This window comes from Nyctibius grandis, chromosome 4 (genome assembly GCF_013368605.1).
Source record: "Nyctibius grandis isolate bNycGra1 chromosome 4, bNycGra1.pri, whole genome shotgun sequence".
NCBI lineage: Eukaryota > Metazoa > Chordata > Aves > Nyctibiiformes > Nyctibiidae > Nyctibius > Nyctibius grandis.
Window position 1 is genome coordinate 1201004 of NC_090661.1, and position 21253 is coordinate 1222256.

Here is a 21253-nt window from a genome sequence, read left to right on the forward strand (position 1 = left end):
GCGGGAACGGGAGCGCGCGGTGAGTCCGGCGCGGGGCGCGCGGGCGGCGGGAGCGGGGGCGCGCGGGGCCGGGGCGCGCCGGCGGGAACGGGACGCGGTGTGCGCGGGGAGGGACGTGTCGGTCCCGGTGGGGCGGGATCTGTGGGTCCCGGTGGGGCAGGATCTGTGGGTCCCCGGGGGTGCCGAGCCCCGGGGGTCCCGGTGGAACGGGCACCGCGGGTCCCGGGGGTGCCGGTGGGGTGGGAGCCGTTGCGTCCCGGTGGGGTGGGATCCGGGGGTCCCCATGGGGCGGGAGCCGTGGGGGTCAGCGGGACAGGGAGCTGTGGGTCCCGGGGTGCCCGGTGCTGTGGGTGCTGGCGGGGCTGTGTGCCTCGGTGGGGCGGGAGCTGTGGGGGGCACGGCTGTGGGTCCCCGTGGGGCAGGAGCTGTGGGTCCCCGTGGGACGGGAGCCGTGGGTCCCCATGGGGCAGCGGCCGTGGGTCCCCATGGGGCAGGGGCTGTGGGTCCCAGGGTGCCCAGGGCCGTGGGTCCCAGTGGGGCAGTGGCTGTGGGTCCCCATGGGGTGGGAGCCGTGGGTCCCGGTGGGGCGGGAGCCGTGGGTCCCCATGGGGCAGCGGCTGTGGGTCCCCATGGGGTGGGAGCCGTGGGTCCCAGGGTGCCCAGGGCCGTGGGTCCCCATGGGGCAGGAGCTGTGGGTCCCCATGGGGTGGGAGCCGTGGGTGCTGGGGGTGCTGGGGGGCACCCGGGGCGGGCAGCCGTGGGGCGGGGGGCAACAGGGGCTGCGGCGTGTGGGGTGACCCCAGGGTGTGTGCCAGGGGGCTGCGGTGGGCACCGGGACCCCCAGCCGCCCGCCCTGCGCCACCAGGATGAGGTGGCCACCGGCCCCACGGGGCGCCCCGGGGCACCGGGCACTAAGAGGCTTTGGCAGCCCCGGGGGGTCGATGCCACCGTGTCCCGGCAGCGCGGCACGGCCGGTGCCACCGGGGCACGGCGTGGTGGGTGCCGTGGTGCGGGGGTCACCCCGCTGATGGCACGGGGACCCTCGTCGTGCCAGCCCACCTGCGGCAGCGCGATGCTGCGGGCGGCGGTGCCAGCAGCCAGCGTGTGCCCGCCGGGCACCGGCGGTGCCAGCCGGGGCCGGGTGCGACGGGCGCAGCCGTGGTGGCAGCTGGGCTGGCGGCGGCACCGACCTTCCCCGCTCCCAGAAAACGCCTGGAAATGGTGAACCGCCTGCCCTTATATGGCCCCGCTCGGCCAGCTGCCCGCCCTCTCCTCTCCCGGCGTGCCGTGCCGTGCCGTGCCATGCCAGGGCCCTGGGAACGCGCCGTGGGCCGTGCCTCGCTGCCCGGCGCAGGAATGTGCAACGGGGCCGGCGACAAAACCCCACGTCCCTTCGGCTGGCACCGGCGGCTCAGCACAACCCTGGCCCCTGCCTCAGTTTCCCCACACCGGGGGGTTCTGGGGACCCACCGTGCCAGAGCTGGCTGGCACCCCCCCGCCCCGTGTCCTTGCACCTGGGGGCTGTCGCGGTCCCCACGGTGGGGTTTAGGGGTGCCCAGGGCCCCCCCGGTAGCCCCCGGTCGGGGGGTGTCAGCCCGTCCCGCGGGGGGTGAAGGTCAGGGCTAATCCCCACGTGGAGGAGGCGGCAGGGGGGCACCCGGGGGGGCAGAGGCGGGTGCCCGCGGTCCCTGTGACGTGGGGCCGGCGCCGTAATCCCGGCGCGCTGAGCAGATTAGGGCGGCCGGGGGTGGCCTTCGAGGACGAGCCGCGGTGGCCGCAAATCCCCCGCCGGGCATCACGTGGGGGACTCTTCGTGGGCACCGGGGTGCCATCCCCCCCCCCCGTGCCCCTGTGATGCCACCGGGGCGTCCCCTCTTGTCCCCCCAGCAGGGACCCGGTTGGACCCCACTGGGGGTGGGTGCTTGGGGTCTCCTGGCCCCCCCGGTGGTACGGGGTGGCCCCCGGTGTCCCCAGTGGTACGGGGTGGCCGTGGGGCTGGGTGCCCCCCCCGGTGCCCGTGGGGCTGGGACAAAGCTGAAGGATTTGGGGGGTGGGATGGCCGCTCCCCAAATCCCCCAGAGCCGCGGTGCCAAGGGGGTGCCCCACGGCACGGTGGGTCCCCAAAACCCCCCAGCGTGGGGAAACTGAGGCAGGGGCCGGGGTTGTGCTGAGCCACCGGTGCCAGCGCGAGGGACGTGGGGTTTTGTCGCCGGCCCCACTTGGGGGGACACCATGGGGGGGCTCCTGGCTCACGTGGGCGAGCCCCGGGGAGGGCGGCCACGCGGCACGGCGGGCGCGGGGAGGAGCCGCCGGGAACCGGCATGACCGGTTGGGTGCCGGGGCACCCCCAGTGCCCCCCAGCTCGGGCGGCCCCGCCGCCAGCACGTGGCCTGGCTGAAGGTCACCGTCCCCGGGGCCACCCGCAAACCGTCCCCGTGCCACAAATCACGGCGGCCTCGCCGCTTCGGGTGGCACCGAGCGGTTTGGGTGTCGCGGGAGGATCCCGGTGCCGCGGGGGAGCGGCCGGTGGTTCCGGTAGCCCGGAAGGGTGAGCCGGCGCTGAGCTCACCGGGAAGGTGGCCCACGGGCGCGGCGGTGACGCACGGCTCTGCCGCGGGGTGCCAGCGGGTGGGGGCTCAGCGCGGTGAGCCCCACCGGGGTGCCCCCCGCTTCTGGGGGTAAGGAGGGGGGGGTGAACCCCCAAATCTTGGGGCCTCGGCGGGCAGGACCCTCGGTGGGCTGTGCCAGGACCCGGCTGGGCCGTACCCTGCCTCGGCCGACCCGTAGCCACGGATTTTTGGGGTTGGCACCCCCCGGCGTGGGGGGTTCGGCCATCAGGGGCTCTTCACCATAAAGGGGTGTGGGACCCCCCCCACGATGCTGCCCAGACCTCACGGGGGGTCTCCACACCCCCTAACCACGCTGCTCCCCCCCCCCAGACCCACCCTGTGCCCCGCTGGCGCTGGGGGATGCCGGCATGCCGGTGCCCGCCTGCCCGCAGCGCCCTGCCCTGAGCCCGGTGCCGGAGCCCGGCGGTGCCATGGAGGAGCCGAGGGGTGGCGGCGGGGCCGAGGGGCTGCGCAACGCCAACAACAACGCGTCCCCATCGGGGTGGCCGGGTGCCCGCGGCGGGCACCCCCTGGCACCTTTTGGTGGTGCCAGCACCGAGCCCAGTTACCTGGGGCGGGTGGTGCTGGAGATCGTGGAGTCGGAGCGCACCTACGCCCGTGACCTGCGCAGCATCGTGGAGGTGAGCGCTGGGTGGGGGGCACCCACCCCTCGGGTGGGGTTTGGGGACACCCCGGTGCCACCATTGCCAACCGCGGGTGCTCGGTAGGGTTACCTGGGCAAGATCATCGACGCGGAGGAGCCGGTGCTGCGGCCGGAGCAGGTCAGCGCCCTGTTCGGCAACATCGAGGACATCTACGAGCTCAGCAGGTGGGTGCTGCCAGGGGGGCACGGTGGGTGCTGCCAGGGGGTGGCTGCCATCACCCCGTCCCCTCTGTCACCTCTGTCCCCCCCCAGCACCCTGCTGCAAAACCTGGAGAGCTGTGCCAGCGACCCGGTGGCCGTGGCCGTCTGCTTTGTCACCCGGGTAAGGGCGGGCACGGCGGGGGGGGCACCAGGGGGTGGCAGTGCCAGGCTCTCACCGTGCTCCCCCCCCTACCCGCAGAGCCAGGAGTTCGCCATCTACACCCAGTACTGCAACAACTACCCGAGGTGAGTGTGTGTGGGGGGTGTGGGTGGGCACGGGGGGGTGGGCAGGGGCTGAGCCCCCCCCCTGCTCCCTGCCCGCAGCTCGGTGGCGGCGCTGGCCGAGTGCATGAGGAGCAAAGCGCAGGCTCGGTTCCTCCGCGAGTGCCAGGAGCGGCTGCGGCACGCGCTGCCCCTCGGTGCCTACCTGCTCAAGCCCGTCCAGAGGATCCTCAAGTACCACCTGCTGCTCCAGGTGAGATGGTGCCCGGCGCGGGGTGGGCAGGCGGCGTGGTGTGGGCACCCGGCACGGTCTGGTACCCAGCATGGCACGACCAGGGCTCCCAGCGTGGTGTGAGCTCATGGCACAGCGCATGCGTTGGCGTGGGGTGGGGGATGAGTCGTCAGCATGGATTTACCAAGGGGACACCACGCTTGGCCAACCTGGTGGCATTCCATGATGTGACTGAATGGGTAGGTGCAGGGAGACCAGTGGATGTATCTACCTTGACCTCAGCGAGGGGTTTGATGGTCTACCTTGACCTTAGCAAGGGTTTGATGGTCTACCTTAACCTCAGCGAGGTGTTTGATGGTCTACCTTGACCTTAGCGAGGGTTTGATAGTCTACCTTGACCTTACCGAGGGTTTAATGGTCTACCTTGACCTTAGCGAGTGTTTGATGGTCTACCTTGACCTTAGCAAGGGTTTGATGGTCTACCTTGACCTTAGCAAGACATTTGATAGTCTACCCTGACCTTAGCAAGGCGTTTGATGGTCTACCTTGACCTTAGCGAGGCGTTTGATGGTTTACCTTGACCTTAGGGAGGTGTTTGATGGTCTACCTTGACCTTAGCGAGGCGTTTGATGGTCTACCTTGACCTTAGTGAGGCGTTTGATAGTCTACCTTGACCTTAGTGAGGCGTTTGATGGTCTACCTTGACCTTACCGAGGCGTTTGATGGTCTACCTTGACCTTAGGGAGGTGTTTGATAGTCTGCTAGAGAGCAGCTCTGTGGAGAAGGACCTTGGAGTCCTGGTGGACAAGAAGTTACCCATGGGACAGCAATGTGCCCTCGTGGCCAAGAAGGCCAATGGGATCCTGGGGTGCATTAAGAGTGTGTCCAGCAGATTGAGGGAGGTCCTCCTCCTCCTCTACCCTGGTGAGACCTCACCTGGAGTATTGCGGTCAGTTGTGGGCTCCCCAGTTCAAGAGGGACAGAGATCTACTGGAGAGAGTCCAACGGAGGGCTACGAGGGTGATGAAGAGACTGGAGCACCTGCCTTAGGAGGAAAGGCTGAGAGACCTGGGGCTTTTGAGTGTGGAGAAGAGAAGACTGAGAGGGGATCTGATTGATGGGTATAAATAGATGAGGGCTGGGTGTCAAGAGGAAAGGGGCAACCTCTTGTCACTTGTGCCCTGCGCTAGGACAAGGGGCAATGGATGCGAGCTGGAGCACGGGAAGTTCAACCTCAACGTGAGGAAGAACTTCTTTACTGTGAGGGTGACAGAGCCCTGGAACGGGCTCCCAGAGAGGGTGTGGGGTCTCCTTCTCTGGAGCCTTCCAAGCCCCGTCTGGATGCGTTCCTGTGTGACCTGCCCTAGGCTGGTCCTGCTCTGGCAGGGGGTTGGACTCGATGTTCTCCAGAGGTCCCTTCCAACCCCTCCCAGTCTATGAGTCTATGATGCCATGGTGCAGGCACCCAGCAGGGCACATCCCCCTGGCACAGCCCGGTCCCCCCGACACCGTGCCCTTTGCCGGCAGGAGATCGCCAAACACTTTGAGCACAAGTCAGGGGACGACTACGAGGTGGTGCTGGAGGCCATCGACACCATGACCTGCGTCGCCTGGTACATCAACGACATGAAGCGCAAGCACGAGCACGCCATCCGCCAGCAGGTGGGCACCGGTGGCACCGGGTGGGCACCACCGCGGCAGCGGGTGGCCTGATGCCCCCCGTCCCCTGGGGACCCCGCGCAGGAGATCCAGTCGCTGCTGCTGGGCTGGAAGGGGCCGGACCTGACGAGCTACGGGGAGCTGGTGCTGGAGGGCACCTTCCGCGTGCAGCGGGTGCGCCACGAGCGCGCCGTCTTCCTCTTCGACAAGACCCTCCTCATCACCAAACGCCGCGGGGACCACTACGTGTACAAGAGCCACATCCCGGTGGGTGCTGGGGGTGGGGGGACTGGTGGATGCTGGGGATGGGGGGACTGGTGGGTGCCAGGGATGGGGGGACTTTGGGGTGCTGGGGATGGGGGGATTTTGGGTTCCAGGGATGGGGGAACTGATGGGTGCCAGGGGTGGGAGGACTGGTGGGTGCTGGGGATGGGGGAACTTTGGGTGTCAGGGATGGGGGGACTGGTGGGTGCTGGGGATGGGAGGACTGGTGGGTGCTGGGGATGGGGAGACTTTGGGTGCTAGGGATGGGGGGACTGGTGGGTGCTGGAGATGGGGGACGGGTGGGTGCTGGGGATGGGAGGACTGGTGGGTGCTGGGAATGGGGGGACTGGTGGGTGCTGGGGATGGGAGGACGGGTGGGTGCTGGGGGTGGGGGGACTGGTGGGTGCTGGGGATGGGGGGACTTTGGGTACCAGGGATGGGGGGACTGGTGGGTGCTGGGGATGGGAGGACGGGTGGGGGCTGGGGGTGGGGGGACTGGTGGGTGCTGGGGATGGGGGGACTTTGGGTGCCAGGGATGGGGGGACTGGTGGGTGCCAGGGATGGGGGGACTGGTGGGTGTTGAGGATGGGGGGAATAGTAGGTGCTGGGGATGGGAGGATTGGTGGGTGCTGGGGATGGGGGATCTTCTGGTGCCAGGGATGGGGGGACTTTGGGGTGCTGGGGATGGGGGGGACTGGTGAGTGCTGGGGATGGGAGGACGGGTGGGTGCTGGGGATGGGGTGCCCGGGGGCGCTGGGGATGGGGGGAATGGTGGGTGCTGGGGATGGGAGGACTTCGGGGTGCTGGGGATGGGGGATCTTCTGGTGCCAGGGATGGGGGGACTTTGGGGTGCTGGGGATGGGAGGACTGGTGGGTGCTGGGGATGGGAGGATTGGTGGGTGCTGGGGATGGGAGGATTGGTGGGTGCTGGGGATGGGGGGACTGGTGGGTGCCGGGGATGGGGGGACTGGTGGGTGCCAGGGATGGGAGGACTTCGGGGTGCTGGGGATGGGGGATCTTCTGGTGCCAGGGATGGGGGGACTGGTGGGTGCCAGGGATGGGGGGACGGGTGGGTGCTGGGGATGGGGTGCCCGGGGGTGCTGGGGCTGGGGTGCTGACGGCCACTCCCCGCAGTGCTCCTCGCTGATGCTCATCGAGAGCACGCGGGACTCGCTCTGCTTCAGCCTGGCTCACTACAAGCACGGCAAGCAGCAGCACAGCCTGCAGGTAAGGGGGTGCCCGGGGTGGGGGGCACCCTTGGGACTCCCCCACCCCACCCAACTCCCCCACCCCAGGCCAAGAGCGTGGAGGAGAAGCGCGTGTGGACCCACCACATCAAGCGGCTCATCCTGGAGAACCACCACGCCATCATCCCCCAGAAGGTGAGGGCAGAGGGGGACGGGCACCACGCTGGCACCGGGGTCCCCCCTGCATGGTGAGGAGGGGGCAGCCGTGCCCTGGCTTCACCCCCACCCCGTCTCTCTCCACCCCAGGCTAAGGAAGCCATCCTGGAGATGGACTTGTTCTGTGAGTGCCACCAGCACCTCGTGGTCCCCTCCCTGCCCTCGCCTGTCCCCGCCGTCCCCTGGCATCACCCCCTGTGCCCGCAGACCCCCCGCGCCTGCCCCGCTGCAGCCCCGAGCGCCTGAAGAAGAGCTGGTCGTGCCAGCCCCTGGGTGACCCCACCGCCGAGCCGCGCCAGGGCCGCCGGCAGTCTGGTGAGAGCCACGTGCCCCCCCCCCCCACCATGTCCCTTACCTGGGGCGAAGCCACCGCCGGGTCACCTCGATGGTGGGCACTAAGTGCCAGCACTGACGGGTGTCCCTGTCCCTGCAGAGCCCTTCGAGCACCGGGACCGTGCCGAGACGCTGCCGGACCGGCTGCACGGGCACATGGGGCGCAGGCAGTCGGGTGCGGATGGTGGTGGGGACCGGGGACCCCAGCTGGGGTGGGGGGGCTGGGGATGGGCTGGGGGTGCTGGGGGTGGGCTGGGGGGCACAGGGACGATGCCACTGTTGCCCGATTTGGATGCCCGGCTTGTCCCCGCAGAGCCCGCCGAGCAGATCCTGCGGCAGCTGGGAGAGCGAGGTGAGCGGAGGGGGGTGCCAAGGGCTGGGGGGGTCCTTTTGGGGTGCTGCCCCCCACTAACCTCCGCCCTTCTCTTTCCCGGCTGGCAGGGCTCAAGGTAAGGCCGGGGCGCAGGGTGGGCTGGGGGGCACTGGGCACCCCAGCCCTGGCACAGGGCGCTGAGCCCAGCGCTCACCCCCGAGCAGCACGCCGGCAGCGACGGGGCTCTCCTGGAGGTGGGGGAGCCCCCCCAGCACCCCAGAGACTGGGCGGGGGCTGAGGACCTGGTGGTGGAGGAGGAGGAAGAGGAGGAGGAGGCTTTGGGCAAGGACTACCCGGAGGAGCTGCCCGGGGCCAAGGACCTGCTGGTGGAACCCCAGGAGGAGCAGGTACCTCCCCCAACCCCCCAAAACCCCAGGGAGGGCACCCACTGTGTAGTGCTGCCCAGGGCACCCCACATCGCTCCTGGGGCACCCTATGTTGTTCCCAGGGCACCCCACATCTCTCCCAGGGCACCCCAAATCGCTGCTGGGGCACCCCACATCACTCCTAGGGCACCCCCCATCCCTCCCAGGGCACCCCGCATCGCTCCCAGGGCACCCACATCACTCCCAGGACACCCCGCATCACTCCCAGGGCACCCCACATCCAGGGCACCCCACATCACTCCCAGGGCACCCCACATCACTCCCAGAGCACCCCACATCCAGGGCACCCCACATCACTCCCAGGGCACCCCACATCATCCCCAGGGCACCCCACGTCTCTCCCAGAGCACCCCACATCCAGGGCACCCCACATCACTCCCAGGGCACCCCTTCTTGTTGCTCTTACCCAGGCTGGGGGGCACCCACCGGCGCCGGAGGGTCCCAAGCGGCCGAGCAGCTGGGGGCCGGGGAGCTGCGAGAAGGTCAGTGCGGCCCCGGGGGGTGCCGAGGGACCCAGCACCCACCCACCCACCCCTCCGCAAGCCGGCAGCGCTGGGGAGCACCCCGAGGGGCCGGGGGCACCCGAAGCCCCATCCTCGGTGGGGGCACCGGCACCGCCGGAGGATTTTCAGGGGCTGAGCAGCGAGGAGGAGGAGGAGGAGGAAGGCGGCTCCGGCAGCAGCATCCTGCCGCCCTCGGTGCTGGACCAGGCCAGCGTCATCGCCGAGCGGTTCGGCGGCGGCGGCAGCTTCTCGCGCCGCAGCAGCCTGGCGCTGGAGGGGCCGGCGGGGCGGCTGGCGAGCCGCAGCGGCAGCACCCTCAGCCTCGATGGTGGCCCCCAACACGAGCCCAGCGAGCCCACGGGGTCCCGTAGCCCCGGCCCTTCGCCCGAGCCCCTCGCCGGAGCCCGCCGGGAGTCGCAGCTCTCCAGCCGCGACCGCCTGCTCCTCGACAAGATCAAGAGCTACTACGGCCACGCCGAGCACCGTGACGGCACCTTCGGCGTCCGCCGCCGCGAGAGCCTCTCCTTCATCCCCAAGGGGCTGGTGCGGAGCTCCGTGTGCCGCCTCAACGGGCTCCCCCGGCCCCCGGCCAGCCCCGAGCCCCCCGCCCAACCGGCACCGGAGGAGCCGTGCCGGGAGAACGGGCTGCAGCCCCCCGAGCCGCTGCTCATCCTGGAGGAGGACGACGTGGCCACCGGGGGTGAAGGGCCACCAGCCAGGCCACCCCCGCGGCTGCTGCTGACCCCCGCGCCCGCCGGCACCAAGGTGTTCCAGCTGGCGCGGCAGTACAGCCTCCGCATCAAGAGCCGCCGCGCCGGTGCCCGATGCTCCCTGGTGCAGCCGGAGGAGGGGGACCCGTGTGCCAGCACCCCCGTGACCCCCTCCCCGGGTGTCCCCCGCAGCCCCTCGAGCCCCAGCGCCACCGAGCCCTTCGCCTGGCCCGACGTGCGGGAGCTCCGGGCCCGTTTCGGCGCCCCGCGGCCCGCGCCGGTGAGCCGCAGCCGCTCGGCGCCCGAGGGGCCGTGCCGGGGCGGGCGCCCCGCCGAGAAGGAGCGGGGCGGCAGCCGGAGCCGGAGCGCGGAGGCGGGCGGGGGGCCCAGCACCCCCGAGCCGGCGCCGGTGCGGCACAGCAGCGACGGGGCGCTGTGGGTGGCGGCGGAGGCCCCGCTGGGCCCCGGGCAGCGGGTGCTGGTGCTGGAGCGGCTGCCGGTGCCCGCCGAGCCGCCGGCCTACGTGCAGATCCGTTCGCCCACCACCCGGGAGAAGATCTGCCTGAAGGCGGTGGTGGAGCGGTGCAAGGCCTACCAGGCCTCCGAGGAGTACCGGCGGCGCTGCCCCGAGCCCCCCGGCAGCCCCGAGCCCCCCCGGCACGGCCTCGTCAGGGACCTGCGGCAGAAGTTTCAGACCCTCGACGCTGCCAGCTAGGCGGGTGATGGGGAGAAGGGGCGTCCCGCGGACACCCAGGGAACCCCCGCATCTGTGGACCCCCAACCTGCCTGGGAGAAGGGGCACCCTGTGGACCTCCAACCTACCTGGAAGAAGGGGCACCCCGTGGAGCCCCACCTTGCCCAAGAGAAGGGGCACCCCCATGGACCCAGCTCAACCAAGAGGAGCACCCTATGGACGTCCAACCTACCTGGAAGAAGGAGCACCCCATGGATTCCGCCTCGCCCAGGAGAAGGAGCACCCTATGGACCCTCAACCTACCTAGAAGAAGGAGCATCCCATGGAGCCCCACCTTGCCCAGGAGAAGGAGTACTCCCATAGACCCCCCAGCTCACCCAGGAGAAGGAGCACCCTATGGACCCTCAACCTACTTGCAAGAAGGGGCACCCTATAGATACTCACCTTGCCCAGGAGAAAGGGCACCCTGTAGGACCCCCAACCTGCCCAAGAGAAAGGGGCACCTCAGGGACCCCCATCTTGCCCAGGAGAATGAGCACCCTATGGATCCTCAACCTACCTGGAAGAAGGGGCACCCCATAGAGCCCCAGCTCACCTGAGAGGAGCACCCTATGGACCTCCAACCTTCCTGGAAGAAGGGGCACCCCATGGGACCCCAACCTGCCCAAGAGAAGAGGCACCCGATGGACTCCCAGCTCACCCGGGAGAAGGAGCACCCCCATAGACCCCCCCCAGCTCACCCAGGAGAAGGAGCACCCTATGGACCACCAACCTACCTGGAAGAAGGAGCACCTGATTGACGCCCAGCTCACCCAGGAGAAGGAGCACCCTATGGACTCCCAACCTACCTGCAAGAAGGGGCACCCTATAGATTCTCACCTTGCCCAGGAGAAAGGGTACCCTGTAGGACCCCCAACCTGCCCAAGAGAAGGGGCACCCCATGGAGCCCCAGCTCACCTGAGAGGAGCACCTTATGGACCCTCAACCTACCTGGAAGAAGGGGCACCCCATGGGACCCCAACTTGCCCAAGAGAAGGGGCACCCTGTGGACCCCCAGCTCACCTGGGAGAAGGAGCACCCCGTGGAGCCCCACCTTGCCCAGAAGAAGGTGCACCCCCATGGACCCAGCTCAACCACGAGGAGCACCCTATGGACCTCCAACCTACCTGGAAGAAGGAGCACCCCATGGATACCCCCCTCGCCCAGGAGCAGGGGCACCTCAGGGACCCCCAGCTGACCTAGGAGCAGGGGCACCCATGCCCCCCCCAGCCCAGGAGCCCCCCATGCCCCCCGGCGCCCAGCACCGCGCCCGGCTCGCTTTCAGATCTTTATTAGAAAACCAAAAAAAAACCCCAAACTGACCCAAAAGTTCCTCTCTGGTCGCCTGCGCCCTCCCCAGGGCGGCTCGGCCCGGCTGTGGGTGCAGGGTGGGGGGTCCCCCTGCCCTGGCAGCGCCGGTGGGGACACGGGGTGGTGGGTGCAGGCGAGGGGGGGTGGCAAACGGTGTCCCCCCCCCCATCCCCACGCACCCAGGGGCTGATGCTCTTTGGTTGGTGCCCGCGGGGGGGCCGGGGCTGCCCCCTCTGCACCCACGCTTGGGGGGGCAGGGGTATGGCTTTGGGGTGGGGGGGGGCCTGCGGCAGCCCCCTGTGTGGGTGCTGGGTGCCAGGTGGGAGGCATGCACGCGTGCGGTGGGTGCGCCTGCATGCGGGGGACACGCGTGTGCGTGCGGGGACACGCGTGTGCACAGGGGGCTGCTGCCACGCACGCCTGGGGGGGGCGGCGACACGGCTACGCACACGCGTGTGCGCACGTGGGGCACGTACACGGCCACGTGCCCTCGAGCGTGGGGGTGGATGTATATATATAAATATAAACATATATATACACGCGTGTGCGACGCACACGGGGTGTGCACGCCTGTACACGTGCCGCTGTCTGTATGCACACGCGTGTGCCCGTATGGGGCCGTAGGGCCCCCGCCAGCCGCCCCAGAGCCCCAGCTGTACCCATAGGCGCGCACACGCGTGTTCCCGAGCACGCGTGACATCCCCAGGGCGCAGGGTCCCCCCCCGCCGTGGGGGGGTTATTTCTTTTTGGGGAAGAAGCTGAACCGTTTCTCCTTGTCCTTGCGGGGCAGGGGGGGCTCGGGGGGCGCCGGGGTTGGGGACAGGGACAGGGGCAGGCTCTGCGCCTTGCCCCGGCTGCCCCCGCACTCGGAGATGGCGGCGCTCAGCCCCTGCAGCCAGGCCTGCAGCTCCTCCTGCGGGCACAGGCGGGGCTCAGGGGGGGCCACCCATGTCCTCCCTGGGTGATGCCAGCTGCCCCACAGCTGCCCCAGTCACCCATGTCCCCCCGGGCACCGCCAGCCCTCCACCCTGCCCTCATGGCACCCCTGGCCACCCTATAGCCCCGCAGGCAGTACCACCCACCCCGTGTCTCCCCCCCAGGCACTACTAGTCCCAAGTGTGTCCCCTGGGCATCTCTGGCCACCCCCATGTCCCCTGGGCACTGCCAGTGTCCCCTGAGAACCACCAGCCACCCTCTGTCCCCCTAGACATCTCTGGCTACCCCCATGTCCCCTGGGCATCACCAGCCACCTTATGTCCCCCTGGGTGCCACTGGTCCCCCCTGTGTCCCCCTGGGCATCTTTAACCACCCTGGGTCACCCCGGTATGCCCCTGGGCACCACTGGTCCCCCCTGTGTCCCCCTGGGCATCTTTAACCACCCTGTGTCCCCCTGGCCACCCTGTGTCCCCCCCGTGTCCCCTTGGAACCACCAACCACCCTCTGTCCCCCTGGCCACCCTGTGTCACCCCGGTACCCCCCTGGGCACCACTGGTCCCCCCTGTGTCCCCCTGGGCATCTTTAACCACCTTGTGTCCCCCTGGCCACCCTGTGTCCCCCCTGTGTCCCCTTGGAACCACCACCCACCCTCTGTCCCCCTGGGTACCATTGGCCACCCTGCTTCCCCCTGGGCACTGCTGGTGACCGCCATGTCCCCTGGGCATCTCCAGCTACCCCGTGTCCCCCTGGGCACTGTTGGTGACCACCCTGTCCCCTGGGCATCTCCAGCCACCCCCTGTCCCCCTGGGCACTGCTGGTGACCGCCATGTCCCCTGGGCATCTCCAGCTACCCCACGTCCCCCTGGGCACTGCTGGCCACCCCGTGTCCCCCTGGGATGCCCCTCACCTCATCCTTGCCATGGAAGAGCCACTCGCTGCCATTGCTGAGCCTGGGGACAGAGCGCAGGTGCCAGTGAGGTGTGTGCCACCCCGTGCCGTGCCGTGCCACCCCGCGCCGCGCCGGGGCCTCACCTGAGTTTGAAGACGTGCTTCTTCTTCTTGTAGCCAGCGGCCACCTCGCAGAGGGCGTCCCGCAGCCCCAGCGGCTCCTCGCCGTGGCACGGCAGCCCCAGCGCCCGGCTCTTGGCATCCTTGAAGAAGGCGAGCTGGCCACCCCGCAGGACGCAGTACCGCGTGCTCCACGACCTGCCGGTCACTACTGGTCACCCTGTGTCCCGTGTGTCCCCCCCTCAGGCACTACTGGTCCCAAGTGTGTCCCCTGGGCATCTCTGGCCACCCCCATGTCCCCTGGGGCACTGTCGGTGTCCCCTGGGAACCACCAGCCACCCTCTGTCCCCCTAGACATCTCTAGCCACCCCCATGTCCCCTGGGGCACTGCTGGTGTCCCCTGGGTACCACCAGCCACCCTCTGTCCCCCTGGACATCTCTGGCCACCCCCATGTCCCCTGGGGCACTGTCGGTGTCCCCTGGGAACCACCAGCCACCCTCTGTCCCCCTAGACATCTCTAGCCACCCCCATGTCCCCTGGGGCACTGCTGGTGGCCCCTGGGTACCACCAGCCACCCTCTGTCCCCCTGGACATCTCTGGCCACCCCCATGTCCCCTGGGGCACTGTCGGTGTCCCCTGGGAACCACCAGCCACCCTCTGTCCCCCTAGACATCTCTAGCCACCCCCATGTCCCCTGGGGCACTGCTGGTGTCCCCTGGGTACCACCAGCCACCCTCTGTCCCCCTGGACATCTCTGGCCACCCCCATGTCCCCTGGGAACCACCAGCCACCCTCTGTCCCCCTAGACATCTCTGGCCACCCCCATGTCCCCTGGGGCACTGCTGGTGGCCCCTGGGAACCACCAGCCACCCTCTGTCCCCCTAGGCATCTCTGGCCACCCCCATGTCCCCTGGGGCACTGCTGGTGGCCCCTGGGAACCACCAGCCACCCTCTGTCCCCCTAGACATCTCTGGCCACCCCCATGTCCCCTGGGGCACTGCTGGTGGCCCCTGGGAACCACCAGCCACCCTCTGTCCCCCTGGACATCTCTGGCCACCCCCATGGAGCTGCCACCGTGCCTACCGGTTGGACGCCCGTTTGGTGGCCGCCTCCAGGTCGTGCTTGCGGCCGAGGTAGCCCTCAAGCTGGACGCTGGAGGTGCGGGCTGGCAGCGTGGCCGGCTCCTCCGGCTCCTCCCGTGGTGGCCATGGGCTCGGTGACACCGGCTCCTCCTCGCCCGTCGTCCGCGCCAGCTGCCGCAAAGCAACAGCCCTGTTACCCCGCGGTGTCACCGCCTGCCACCGAAAGCCACATCCTGATGTCCCCTCCCACGGTGGCACCGCACATCCCTGTGCCCAGTGGGGGCTCGTGGTCCCCAAGATGGTGGCCCGGCGGTAGGTGCCAGCCAGTGACCCCACTGAGGAGCTGGTGGCTACTGGGAGGACCCCAGCGAGGGGCTGGCACCTGGTCCAGCTCTGGGACCTGCACCCTGGGCTCAGCGTGGTGCCACACAGATTTGAGGTGACAGCGTTGAGCTGAGCCACCCCACTGTTGTCCCCCGTGCAGGGGCCTTGGGGACAGTGGGGGTGGCTGGTGGGCACTTGGGGTCGGGCTGGGGGCCGTGGTGCCTGGTGAAGGGGGCAGCAGCTGGGTGCCACAGGAGGAGCTTGGGTGCCTGTCCCCTCCTCCTGTGCCCAGTGGTGGCCCCAGCCCTGCCCTGTCTGCTGGCACCACGGGGGGCACGTGGAAGTCCTGTGGTGTGTCCCACCGAGGGGGACAGGAGGAGGGACACTGTCCCTGGCAGCCAGGAGCTGACCATGTCCCCAAGCAGTCGGGCAGAGAAGGATCGTGTCCCCAAGCAGGCACTAGTCTTGTCCCCAGGCAGACAGAGGGGCTCCTGTCCCCAAGCAGCAGAAAGTGGCCGTGTCCCCAAGCAGGCAGAGGGGGACCCTGTCCCCAAGGAGCCAGAAGATGCCCAAGTCCTCAAGGAGGTAGAAATGATCTTGTCCCTGAGCAGGTCCTCAGGGATCATGTCCCCAGGCAGGCAAAAGCAACCTTGTCCCCAAGGATGCCCATGTCCCCAAGCAGGCGGAAGAGGCAGAAGGGGTTCCTGTCCCCAAGCAGGCAGAGCGACCAGAAAGCCATCGTGTCCCCGAGCAGGCAGAGCGGGCAGGAGGAGCAGAAAGGTTGGCAGCGAGCAGAAGGTGGCTGACACACAGGGTGACGATGCCCCGAGGGTGGCAACGCCCCGTGGGGTGACGATGCTGCGTGGAGTAATGATGCCCTGCAGGGTGCTGATGCCTTGTAGGGTGACAATACCCCGTGGGGTGACGATGTCTTGCAGGGTGACGATGCCCTGTACAGCGATGATGTCTCTTGGGGTGACGATGCCCCTTGGGGTGACGATGCCTCGCAGGGTGACACCCCCACAGGGTGATGATGCCTCGCAGGGTGACATCCCCATGGGGTGACGATACCTCACTGGGTGACATCCCCACGGGGTGACGATGCCCAAGGCAGCCAGTAGCACCGTTGATGTGTGTCCGTGGGCAGCTCTGCCCGATGTCCCCTCCATGCCAGGGCAGAGCCGGTCCCTCTCCCTGGGCTGGGTGCTTGGACAGCCGGGTGCCACGTGGCCGGGGCCATGCGGTGTCCCCACAGGGTTGTCCCCCCTCGCCAACAGCAGAGGACGGTGGTTGGGGTCTGCCCGCTCCAGCCCTGGCTGCTGCCCCAATGCCAGAGCCACCCGTGCACCCATGGGTGCCAGCCCAGGTCACGGGGATCAGGGGTGCTCCGAGCCGCCGCAGGGGTGAAGGGGAAGGTGCAGCACCCGCGCGCCCGCCCGGCCTTTTTGGGGTCATTTAGCATTTATTCAACTCAAGGGCAAGGAACAAGGCAAGGGCTGGGGGGTGCGGGGAGCCGCCAGCATGCCACGGTCACGGTCACGGTCACGGGGTGTGCCAGGAGCCTGCGGGACATGCGGGGAGACGTTTGTTTTGGTGCCAGGGAAGGAGAAAGCTAAACTGGAGAACTGACCGGCTCTGGTCCGTCGGCGGTGGGTGGAGAGAGGTCCTGGGTGCTCGTGCCCTTCCTCTTCTCCTCTTCCTCCTCCTCCTCGGACCTGCAGGGAGGCAGCCCCGCTCAGCGCCCCCGGCACCCCCAAAGTCCCCATCCCAGGGAGCTGGGACCGGCCGCTGCTCCCTGTCCCCCCTGAGGGATGACAGCCCTGGCACGGCTCGACCTTCATCCCCACTCTTCCTCTGCCCCTATTTATGGCTTGGAAAGGGCAAATGGCTAAAAAACCCCAAAATGCTTTGGGAAGAGGGATGCCCAGGAGCTGGCTGGGCACCACAGGCTGCCCCCGTGGCTACCAGGTGATGGCACTGGCATCTCTTACCCGGCCTCCAGCTCCCCGTCCAGATCCAGGCGGTACTCGGGACCCTCGGCACGTGCCACCCCGTCCCGTGCCAGCCCCTCGCTCAGCGTCCGCCCGCCCAGGAGCTCCAGCTGCCGGGGAAGGGGATGAAGGCGTTAGGGGGTGGTGGGGAAACTGAGGCAGGGCGGGCAGGACCCCCCCATGCCGAGCCTTCCTCACCGTCGTCAGCTTCCTCAGGGCGGCGATGCGCTCCTCCCAGGTGGCCGAGGACTTCTCGAAAGCCTCGTGCCGCTTGAGCAGCTTCTCCACCGCGTCCACCGTCTGCCCGTAGTCGCTGCTGGCCAGGTAGGGCTCCTGCGCCATGAGCCACGACTCGGCCACCGAGGCATCGCGGGAGAACTGGCACACCTCCAGCACTGCGGGGGGGGCACGGCCGGTGCTCAGACCCTGCCACCACCACCCCCCCAGCTGAGCCACCGTGTCCCCTCCGGCACCGCCGGCACACTCACGCAGCCGCAGCCGCTCCCAGCGCTGCTCCCACGTCTCCATCATGGCCTTCCTCTTCTCCACCAGCTCCACCAGCTTCGCCTTGATCTGCGAGGAGACACCGTCACAGGGTGACCTCGGTGGCACCGTGCCCACCACGCCATGGCCCTGGATGCCCTCACCTCAGAATCCCAGAATCAATGAGGTTGGAAGAGCCCTCTGGGATCATCGAGTCCAACCATTGCCCTGACACCACCATGGCAACTAGACCAGGGCACTAAGTGCCATGGCCAGGCTTTTCTCAAACCCCTCCAGAGATGGTGACTCCACCACCTCCCTGGGCAGCCCCTTCCAATGGCTAATGACCCTTGCTGAGAAGAAATGCTTCCTAATGTCCAACCTGAACCTCCCCTGGCCAAGCTTGAGGCTGTGTCCTCTTGTCCTAGCGCTGGTTGCCTGGGAGAAGAGGCCGACTCCCACTGCGCTACAACCTCCCTTCAGGTAGTTGTAGACTGCACTAAGGTCACCTCTGAGCCTCCTCTTCTCCAGGCTAAACACCCCCAGCTCCCTCAGCCGTCCCTCGTAGGTCAGACCCTCCAGACCCTTCCTCAGCTTGGTCGCCCTCCTCCAGACTCACTCCAACACCTCAACATCTTGATGTTTTCATCACCTCGGGTGAGTCCTGGTGCTTGCGCTGCAGCAGCTTCTTGCCCAGCTCGATGCAGGTGGTGAAACTCTTGTCCCGGGCGTCCACCTCGGCCCTGATGCCTTGGTGGTACTTCATGAGCAGCTCCACCGAGGAGACGTCCCTGGAGATAGAGAGGTGCCGGCGTCAGCGCTGGCATCGGCGCTGGGTCCCTGGGTGCCTGGTGGGTCCCTGGGTGCCTGGTGGGCACAGCCATACCTGGGTTTCTCCTGCGTCTCGATCTGCCGGACGGTGCTCTCCATCCAGGAGAGCAGATCCCGCGCCATGCTGAAGAAGCGGTGCTTGTCGGCCGTGTCCACCAGCCGGGCCCGCCGCCCGCTGCACGCCTCCAGCAGCGCCCGCAGGGCTCGGGTCACCTCCTGCTCCTGCTCCTGGATGCCCGCTGCCTTCTCCCCGGCGTAGGCGGTCTGCAGGCGGGCCGCCGTCTCCCGAAACTGCTGCACCTGCCCAGCAGAGCCGGAGAGCGGGGGTTAAAAACGGAGCTCGGGGACACCTGAGGGACACGCCACCCCAAAACTCCTCGCCCGGCTCCCAGGTGCCACGCTGAGACGCAGCAGAGGGTGCCTGTGCGACCCTTGTGAGCGGCGGCGGGGCAGGGGGCTGGCCCCTTCCCAAAGCCCCGAGCAAACCCCGTTGCCTCCCGAAATAGGGACCCTGGCCGGGCCTCAGCCCCGCTCCGTGGAGGGCGAGGTGGTTTGCAGCCCGCAGCTCTGCATCCTCCAGCCCTGTAGCCCTGCACCCCTGCCCTGCTGAGGGGGGAGTGGTTTGCAGCCTGCAGCCCTGCCTCCCTGTTTCCCTGCATCCCTGCCCCACAGAGGGTGAGGTGGTTTGCAGCCTGCATCCCTGCTTCCCTGCATCCCTGTTTCCCTGCATCCCTGTTTCCCTGCATCCGTGCTTCCTTGTTTCCCTGCTTCCTTGTTTCCCTGCATCCCTGCATTCCTGCATCCCTGTTTCCCTGCATCCCTGTTTTCCCGCATCACTGTTTCCCTGCATCCCCATTTCCCTACATCCTTGCATCCCTGTTTCCCTGCATCCCTGCTTCCTTATTTCCAAGCTTCCCTGCTTCCCTGCATCCCTGCATCCGTTTCCCTGCATCTCTGTTTCCCTGCATCCTTGTTTCCCTGCCTCCCTGCATCCCTGTTTCCCTGCATCCCTGTTTCCCTGCATCCGTTTCCCTGCACCCCTGCTTCCCTGCATCCCTACTTCCTTGTTTCCCTGCTTCCCTGTTTCTCTGCTTCCCTGTTTCCTTGCATCCCTGCATCCCTGTTTCACTGCATTCTTGCATCCCTGCATCCCTGTTTCCCTCCATCCCTGCATCCGTTTCTCTGCATCCCTGTTTCCCTGCATCCCTACATCCCCGCATCCCTGCATCCCCGTTTCCCTACATCCTTGTATCCCTGTTTCCCTGCATCCCTGTTTCCATGCATCCTTGCATCCCTGCGTCCCTGCATCCCTGCATCCATTTCCCTGCATCCCTGTTTCCCTCCATCCCTGCATCCCTTTTCCCTGCAGCCCTGTTTCCCTGCATCCTTTTTTCCCTGCATCCCTACATCCCCACATCCCTGTTTCCCTGCATCCTTGCATCCGTTTCCCTGCATCCCTGCATCCCTCCATCCCTGCATCCCTGCATCCCTGCATCCCTCCATCCCTGCCCCACGGAGGGTGAGGTGGTTGCAGCCTGTGAGATGCCGCGGCCGTCCCTGCCGACCCCGGGGCGCAGCCTCACCTGGGTCTCCAGCAGCCGCAGGTCCCTCTCGAAGGCGCTGTGCATGCGGTGGAAAGCCTCCACCGTGCCCGCGTCCTCGCCCAGGTCCTGCGGCAGCTCCTGGCGCCGCGCAGCGATGAGGGCCAGCAGCTCGGCGCCGTCGTAGAAGTACTTGTGCAGGTCGTGGGAGGCGGCGAGGAGCTGCATGCGGGTGTCGATGAGCTCCAGGAGGTCTGCCCAGCTCTCGTTCAGCCCGTCCTTCCACTCGGCCATGGTGGCCGCCTCGGCGTGCCCCGCGTCGATGAGGTCCTCGATGGCCAGGTTCACCCTGTCCACGCGTTCCTGCCCCACGCTGCCCGTCTCCCGGGCGAACTCCCGAAACTTCTCCCGCAGGAGCTGCATGGAGGAGAAGAGTCAAGTTTGTCCCCCCCAAAACCACCCACTGGCACCTCCACGCCTGCCCCGGCACCCTCACCGTGACGTGGTCCAGGTCCTGCCCCATCTCCTGGGAGGAGGCGACCACGTCGCGCTCAGCGATCCACTGCTCCAGGTCCTCCACCTCCCGCTTCAGCTGGAAGAGGTGGGACATGTTCTCCAGGCGCCGGCGCCGCTCCTCGGCCGCCTCCTTCAGCCCCGCGTAGTGCTTGTCCACCTGGCCCTGCAGCCGGATGATCTGCTCCCTGCGCGGCCCCGGCACACAGACACCCCGGTTCTCACCCACGAAAAGGTGCCCCCGACCCGTCCGTGTTGCCAACTGGGGTGGAGTTTAGTGGAGTTTGGGGGAGGGACCCACCCTGCGCTCCCCACGTCCCTCTGCCACCACCTCCCTGATGCAGCCCAACCACCCCAGGGCTGAGGGCACGGGGCTGAGGGCACAGGGTTGCCCCGAGGGACAGGGGACACGCGGTGGTGGCACCTACCCCTCAGGGTGGCCGGCGGAGAGCAGCTGCTGGGCCCTCCCTGCCAGCTCCTTGATGGTTTGGCCGTAGTCCTCGATGGCCCGCTGCTGCCGCACGTGTCTCTTCAGCATCACCAAGCCGCTCTCCTCGTCCTGTGGCACGGCAGACACCAGCGCCCATCAGCACCCGGCATGGCCGTGGGACAGGGACAGGGGTCCAGCCCCGGTGCCCACCCTACGGGCACGTCCTGCCTCTGTCCGGTGCAGCGGGGAGCAATGGCGAGCTCAGAGGGGTATGGCGTAGCACGGCATGGCACGGGGTGGTGTGGCATGGCATGGCTTGGCATGGGACGGGATGGCATGTAATGGCATAGCGTGGGATGGATGGCAATGGCCAAGCACAACCTGTAATGGCACAGTGTGCTGTGTAATGACAAGGCATGGCATGGCATGACCTATAATGGCATGGGATGACCTACAGTGGCATGGGATGGCATGGGATGACCTATAATGGCATGGGATGGCACGGGAAGA

General features: G+C 68.1%; 2 protein-coding genes across 2 annotated transcripts in view; one reads left to right on the plus strand and one right to left on the minus strand.

Annotated features, from left to right (window-relative positions):
• PLEKHG3 (pleckstrin homology and RhoGEF domain containing G3) lies at window positions 1-12112 on the plus strand. The gene is made up of 17 exons (XM_068397848.1): window positions 1-19; window positions 2940-3250; window positions 3338-3438; window positions 3526-3595; window positions 3674-3720; window positions 3799-3949; window positions 5456-5590; window positions 5672-5854; window positions 6986-7078; window positions 7147-7233; window positions 7345-7378; window positions 7462-7569; window positions 7688-7762; window positions 7901-7939; window positions 8029-8036; window positions 8125-8307; window positions 8757-12112. The coding sequence occupies exons 2-17, from the start codon at window positions 2978-2980 to the stop codon at window positions 10272-10274; spliced, it is 3105 nt and encodes a 1034-aa protein (XP_068253949.1). The 5' UTR covers window positions 1-19; window positions 2940-2977; the 3' UTR covers window positions 10275-12112.
• Window positions 11568-21253, minus strand: part of SPTB (spectrin beta, erythrocytic) — a 22726-nt gene continuing 13040 nt past the window's right edge. The window contains exons 24-36 of the mRNA XM_068397682.1: window positions 20742-20872; window positions 20297-20501; window positions 19843-20217; window positions 18315-18559; window positions 18081-18219; window positions 17434-17518; window positions 17144-17340; window positions 16946-17055; window positions 16585-16669; window positions 14632-14801; window positions 13572-13745; window positions 13447-13489; window positions 11568-12516 (exon numbers count right to left, since the gene is read on the minus strand). Of these exons, the coding sequence (XP_068253783.1) occupies window positions 12340-12516; window positions 13447-13489; window positions 13572-13745; window positions 14632-14801; window positions 16585-16669; window positions 16946-17055; window positions 17144-17340; window positions 17434-17518; window positions 18081-18219; window positions 18315-18559; window positions 19843-20217; window positions 20297-20501; window positions 20742-20872 (2136 nt within the window). The 3' untranslated portion in view covers window positions 11568-12339. The remainder of the gene's footprint in view (window positions 12517-13446; window positions 13490-13571; window positions 13746-14631; window positions 14802-16584; window positions 16670-16945; window positions 17056-17143; window positions 17341-17433; window positions 17519-18080; window positions 18220-18314; window positions 18560-19842; window positions 20218-20296; window positions 20502-20741; window positions 20873-21253) is intronic.

What these genes read in the sequence shown, in the direction of transcription:
- PLEKHG3 (XM_068397848.1), top strand. Translation starts at nt 2,978, where the DNA reads ATGCCGGTGCCCGCCTGCCCGCAGCGCCCTGCCCTGAGCCCGGTGCCG. An exon ending in ACCTGCGCAGCATCGTGGAG is followed by an intron (nt 3,251 to 3,337) that starts GTGAGCGCTGGG and finishes GGTGCTCGGTAG; the next exon opens with GGTTACCTGGGCAAGATCAT. An exon ending in TGTACAAGAGCCACATCCCG is followed by an intron (nt 5,855 to 6,985) that starts GTGGGTGCTGGG and finishes CACTCCCCGCAG; the next exon opens with TGCTCCTCGCTGATGCTCAT.